Raw genomic sequence first — 6322 nt, 5'->3', positions numbered from 1 at the left:
CTATTAATTTTTGTTGTATAAGACCGGGGCTTTATAAATTGTAAGGCTGCCAGGCTGGGTTGGAATTTGCGGCTGTCTTGCCTCAGCCTCCCAGAACCGCCGCTGAGCTTGTGGGCCCTGAGCCCCCGCCGGCGAGACGCGGCCTGCAGGGGGCGCTCGCGGCGGGCTGCAGTGCTCGCGGCGGCCAGCAGGGGGCGCGTTCCGTCCTGCCCACGCAGACGGACTGCGTGGACCGCGTGTGGGCCCACGACGTAGGTGCTGCGCGCGGCGGCCGGTGCCAGGCTAGATGCCCGCTTCTTTTCCTGTGTGTTAAGTACTTAATGTTTAATTTCATACTTCCTTTTGGAGCAGGCTCTTGCTGTGCAGTTCAGGTCGGCCTGGACTAAGCCGGTGGCCGCCCAGGTGACCCTCCTGCCTCAGCTTCCCGCGTGAGGGCTCGTGGGCTCCTTTGCCCGCACAGAGGCAGCGCTCCCTTCGGGCCTGCGCCCCGCAGCCCTTCCGCTCTCAGTGTCCCCGCCCGCGGAAGCCCTGGAGGGACCCTGTGGCCCTTAAAAACACCGGGCCGGCAGGGCGCAGCCGCCTGGGGGCCTGCAGCTGCCCCCGCCCCTCCTCCTCCCCTCTGCTGGGTCTGAGGAGAGAGAAGCCCGTCGGGCGCCCGCCGGCTGGCAGAGGGGCCGCGGCGGAGCGGCAGAGACCCGGCGCCGGGCTGTGCGCAGGGCTGGAGGCAGGGGCGCTGCGCACAGCACCGCGTTCGGGCTCGCGGATGCGCCCTCGCCCTCGCCCGCCGCGCTCAGCAGCCGGTGCCCTGACAGTGGGCCGGAGGGACAGACGGGGAGGACGGCGGCGGGGGGAGGGGCGGGGAGAGGCAGATGGGGGACAGATGGAGGACAGACGGGGGACGAGACTGATGGGGAACAGATGGAGGACAGACGGGAGGACAGACGCGAGACGGGTGGGGGGACGGACGGGAGTCGTAAGGGGGGACAATGGGGAAGACAGACGGAGGGACGGGGTAGAGGGGGGACGGATGGGAGGATGGACGGGGGAACGGACGAGGACGTCCCCAGGCTCCGCGGTGGCTGTGCACCTTCTGCCCGAGCCCGCCGTCCCCCGGGCACCGCCCCGCCCCTCCGCGCCGGGTGGCCCAAACGGGAAACGGCGCCCCCTACTGTCCTCTTAGGCGCTGCGGAGGCGGGGCGGGCGGGGTCGGGTTTCCCTGCCTGGCTCCCTCCCTCCCTCCCTCCCTCCGAGCAGCTGGGCGGAGCTGCGGGCATGAGCGGAGGCCTCCGTGTGCTCTGTGCGGACGGCAGCCGCGGAGCGCAGCGGCGCCCGGTGACCCGCCGCGTGGGCCTCGTCCTCCGGGTGTGGACTCGCCTCCTGCCCTGCGGCCCTGCGCGGCGGCCCGCTCTCCACCCGCCGGGCGTCCCGACGCAGCTCTTCCCGGAGGCGCCGGTGCGCGCAGGCTGGGGAGGCCGGGCCTGGAGTCGCTCACTCTGGAGGCCGAGGCAGGCAGGTTGTAGGTTTCAGCGCAGCCCAGGCGGTCCACAGGAAGGCAGGGAAGGCTGAGAAAGCCTGCCAGCCAGCGGGGACACGTGGGCCACAGGTACCCTCGCGCTCACTGACCACGGGGACATGAGCTGGAAACTGGCGATTACTGAGTTGTGGCAGTGAGAATGTACCGATGGTCACACAAACCAAGACAGCGGTGGCGTCCCAGCCCGTTCCTCCGGGCCACCCGGAGACGTGGAGGCTGTGTTGTGCCCGCTCCCGTTCGCGCGGGAAGGTGTCCTGCCCTCGCTCCCGTCCCGCAGTTGGAGAAGTCGCCCAGGCCCCCACCCCCGGGGCGCGGGGTGGGACGGCGGACATGCCCGGGGCAGCTGGGTCTGGCCGCTGAGTCTTGCGTACCCTGCGGGGCTGCGGGACAATTCCTTCCGCCTTTCCCTGCAGCCTCAGGGCCGGCCGGGCTAGATTGCTTCTGGGACCTCAGAACCAACCGACACGGAGGAGAGCAGAGCTCACCTAGGACCAGAGCCAGGTCACCACCCCTTCTCCGCCCGAGGCAGATTATTCCAGAGCCCCGCGTGGGCCATGGGCGGCCACTGCCCAACTCATCCACGCAGAGAGAAGTCTTGGATAGCAACGTGCTTAGCACAGGACAGGTGGGAAACACTGACTAAGCACGCGCCAAGGTTCTGAGTGAGCGTGCACTATGACCCCCCAACACACACCCCTCAGCCTTTAGCCCCCTCCCTTCCCGAGCTCTGTGTTCACACTCAGTAAATAAACGCCAGGCGGGCATGTGGGCATGCATTTGTAATGAATGAATGGAACTCAAAGTCAGGAAGGAAGAAGGTGGAGATGGGCAGAGGAAAGCCACGGCCTCCTCCGGGGCTGAGGTCACATTCCCTGCAACCCCCACCCTTCAGGTGAAGAGACAGTTCAGAGCCAGATTCTTCTCAGGCCTGGAGCTTCAAAAGGATTGCTTTAACGGCCCTGACGTCTTGTGATCCAAGCTGATCTCATCAGAAACTCTTACTAAGGTTTGGAAAAAGATACCTTCTTTCTGCCTGTGTTTCAGATATCTGTTACCAATTAGCATAGGCCTGGAATCTCAGCATCCTGGGAGGCTGAGACAGGAGAATCCCCATGTCAGAAGTCAGCCTGGGAGCCAGGGATGTACAGGCCACTGCCTGGCACTAAGTGCAAGGTCTTGAGTTCTGTTCCCAGCACAGAAAATAAAAATAAGTAAAAATAAATTAGAACTTTGTGGAAAAAAAAAAGCCAACCTTGGGATACATCCTGAGTTCAAATTCAGTCTGGCCTACACAGCTGGAACATGATACCTCAAAGGCAAATCGGACAAGAGGAAAATCAAATGTCTTACCAGTGCAGGGTGAGATTCCTAATGGCTAGTACCACTTTCCTTTGCATGCTGTTCTGTGGGAAGGAGTCGGGGAAGGGATCTTCTGCGAAGCTTCTAGGCAGCCTGTGGGCTGTCAGAGCTGAGCCTGCACTGCGTCCTTCTTCAGGTGCCTGGGGTTGCAGCACTCACAGGTGTCTCCACCTGGCTCCAAAGCCCTCAAGCTTCCATGCGTGCTTGGCACAGACAGCAGCGCTTCCTTGGAGCGGAAGGTTGGTAGGTAATAGTAGGCTAGTTAAGGCTATACCTGCACAGCCATGATAGTATAGCATGAATTCATTTGTTTGTTTAAGACAGCGTCTTCCTACGCAGGCTGTACTGGTCTCCAACTCATGGAGATGCTCATGTCTCAGCCTCCCAGAGTGCAGGGACTATAAGCATGTACCACCCAGCCTGGCTTAAAAAATGTTGTTTGAAAAGATTATGTGCGGGTGATATTTCTGCTTTCTGCCCTGAAATCTCACAATGTAGGTTCCTTGGAAAAGAACGTGAGGAGCAGTTTCGGTGACTTCATCCCAGTGTCTCTGAGCACCCCGACACACAGTGTGGAAGCATCTGTAGCTCCTTTGCTGGCATGGCAGACAGTGTGATGAGAAGCCAGGAAGTCTTCCCCACAGAGGACGAGGAGGAGGTGACCCCCACCCCAGCTCAGCTTCCAAAGGTGAGAAAGACCCCACAGGACGTTCAGTATTGCAGCCATGGTGCCCACGACAAGACACTGCTGAGCCAGGCCCGCAGGAACCTGTGGCGAGCCCGAGAGATGCCATGGAAGACAGAGGCCTCCTGGCAGATGTGGGCTGCTGACAGAGAGGAGGAGGAAGGTGAGGAGGAGGGCCTGCTGAGGAAGAAGAAACGGAGGAGGCAGAAGAGCAAAAAATATCCAGCTGGGGAGTTCCTGATGGAACAAGAGAAGCAGCGGCGGAAAGGGAGAGCAGATTTAAACACCCGGAAGCAGAAGGCTTCCTCCCAGAGTGTGGAGCACCACCTCTGGAGCAGGAAGCTACTCTTGCCCGGCAAAGCCCAGGGGATTTTGGATTCACCAAATGGCTTCCACCCCAATAATCTGGAGGAGCCAGCCTGCTTTGAAAATCCTGAAAAGCCATCAGGAAAACGAAAGTGCAAGACCAAGCACATGACAGAACCGTGTACACCCTGTAAGTCCCAAAGTGCCGGCCCAGAAGAGGCTTCGGAGTCACCTACAGCCCGGCAGATGCCCCCAGGTGCTCTGCGGCTCATAGTGAACAAAAATGCCGGTGAGACCCTCTTGCAGCGGGCCGCATGCCTGGGCTGTAAGGACATCGTTCTGTACTGCCTCCAGAAGGCTCGCGAGGATGTGAATCACCGCGATAACGCTGGCTACACAGCCCTGCATGAGGCCTGCTCTCAGGGCTGGACTGACATCCTGCACATCCTCCTGGAGCATGGGGCCAACGTGAACTGCAGTGCGGAGGATGGAACAAGGCCAGTTCATGATGCAGTGGTCAGTGGTAACCTGGAGACCATTTGGCTCTTGCTGTCCTATGGGGCCGATCCCACCTTGGCCACCTACTCGGGGCAGACAGCCGTGAAGCTGGCCAGCAGCGACACCATGAAGCGCTTTCTCAGTGATCACCTCGCAGATCTTGAGGGCCGAGCAGAGGGTGATCCAGGTGTATGCTGGGACTTCTACAGCAGTTCTGTGTTGGAGCAAAAGGAGGGCTTTGCCTGTGACCTCCTGCACAATCCTCCTGGGAGTGCTGATCAAGGAGATGATGTGGAAGAGGATGATTTCATGTTTGAACTCTCAAACAAGCCTCTTCTCCCTTGCTACAACCTCCAGGTGTCTGTGTCCCGCGGGCCCTGCAACTGGGTCCTCTTCAATGATGTCCTCAAACGGCTGAAGCTCTCTTCTAGGATCTTTCAGGCCTGGTTTCCACACCTAGAAATCACCACCCTGCCCACGGCTGAGTTCTGCCAGCAGGTGGCCTCCAGTCAGCTGCTGACCCCTGCTGAGAGGCCTGGTGGCCTGGAGGACAGGCCTTCCCCAGGCTCCTCTGAGACTGTGGAGCTGGTTGCTTACGAGCCTGAGCTCCTTCGGCTCCTAGGGTCTGAGGTGGAATTCCAGTCATGGAACAGCTGACCAGGACGACAGCCCCTCCCTGTGTTTTCTCCTTCCGAGTTCACCCTCTCTCACCTCCCATGTCGCACCAGACTATAGTTGTCTTGTTTCGGATCTTTTATGATTTTTTTTTTTTTTTTGGTTGAATTGTGTTTCAGGAAAGGTTTATTTTTTGTTTTTGGTGCCGAGGACTGAACCCAGGGCTTCCAGCTTGCTAGGCAAGCGTTCTACAGCTGAGCCAAGTCCTCAGCCCCCCCAGACTGCAGACCGGGGCAGTAATATGGGCCAACAAGAAGCCACCTTCTCAATGCCCAAAACAAATAAATAAATAATGTGCAAGCCCAGCCTGGGCAGCTTATTGAGCTCCTGTCTCAAGAATAAAGGAGGGTCTGAGGCTGGATCTCCATTCAGAGGCCAGCTGAGATGGGGTGCAGGGCAGCACCCTGGCAAGCACTTGGTCTGGAGGAGGCAGGCTTAAAGCTGGCAAGTGGAGGGGAAGCGTGCTCACCACCCCGTGTTGTTATAGTGTCGCTAACAAGGAAAGCAGAAAAGAGAAGAAAAGTTTAACTCCCCAGGCTGGCCAGGGGTGGCGAGGCATCTTGAATTCGGCAGGGAGCAGATAAGTGGCTCCTCCCTGCAATGCTTCAGACTCTTGTGTGGACAGTGGCACAAGCTTGAAAGGGGGTGCACAAAGGGGTGCTGTTTTCACCTCAGTCATGGTGACACTGCCCTACCCAGACCTCTGAATTTGCAGTGCGATTTAGCCTGGAAATTTATCCGAGAGCTGGATGCACCCTGACCCCCTCCTTGAGACCTTGTGCTTGCCTTAGGGCTTGGGGTCTGGTGGGTGAGCCGGTTGCGCAGCCTGCTGTGCCCTGTGCTAACCAAGCTGCAGGCGACAGTCCCATGCCGAGCCTGGTGTGGTGCTGTATACCTGGACTTTCAGCCCTCAGGGAGGCTGAGACAGGAGAGTCACAAGTTATGGTGCATCCCTGGTCAGTTTAGAGAGAATATGACTCAAAAAATTTGAAAAGTCTGAGGTCATGGAAAAGCCCAGGGTACAATCCCCAGGGCCAGGAGCGGCTGGGGAAGGGAGGTGAGCGCCTTGGCCCTGATCGCACATCTTCCCGGGGGTGGGGCACAGAGCCCTGGGGGTGTCACCTCAGCCTGCCCAGGGACTGCATCTCCGAAGGCCTCTTTGCAGGGTGGCCTCATAGACAGTTTACAGGGAGGGGTCTGCGTTCTGAGCGTGTGGACACTGCTTCCTGGGACGTAACACGAGGTGTGTCACCCGAGCTGGACGT

The 6322-nt window shown here is 59.4% G+C and overlaps 2 protein-coding genes across 2 annotated transcripts in view; both read left to right on the top strand.

Moving 5' to 3' along the window:
- Amn1 (antagonist of mitotic exit network 1 homolog) overlaps window positions 1-1548 on the top strand; it is a 65277-nt gene extending 63729 nt beyond the window's left edge. Inside the window, exon 8 of the transcript XR_002821320.1 lies at window positions 1538-1548. The gene's annotated coding sequence lies outside the window, so the exon portion shown is untranslated. The remainder of the gene's footprint in view (window positions 1-1537) is intronic.
- Window positions 1549-2475: 927 nt separating this feature from the next.
- Window positions 2476-5171, top strand: LOC111817044 (BCL-6 corepressor-like protein 1). Its single transcript, XM_023716332.1, has 2 exons — window positions 2476-2540; window positions 3392-5171. The coding sequence occupies exon 2, from the start codon at window positions 3495-3497 to the stop codon at window positions 5037-5039; it is 1545 nt and encodes a 514-aa protein (XP_023572100.1). The 5' UTR covers window positions 2476-2540; window positions 3392-3494; the 3' UTR covers window positions 5040-5171.
- The last annotated feature ends 1151 nt before the right edge of the window (window positions 5172-6322 follow it).

This window comes from Octodon degus, unplaced genomic scaffold (genome assembly GCF_000260255.1).
Source record: "Octodon degus isolate 3935 unplaced genomic scaffold, OctDeg1.0 scaffold00047, whole genome shotgun sequence".
Classification (NCBI taxonomy): Eukaryota; Metazoa; Chordata; class Mammalia; order Rodentia; family Octodontidae; genus Octodon; species Octodon degus.
Note: the sequence above shows the minus strand (reverse complement) of the source record. Positions and strands in the feature narration are given on the sequence as shown.

Bases quoted from the DNA above. Each gene is read 5' to 3' on its own strand.
- LOC111817044 (XM_023716332.1), top strand. From the start codon at position 3,495: ATGGCAGACAGTGTGATGAGAAGCCAGGAAGTCTTCCCCACAGAGGAC.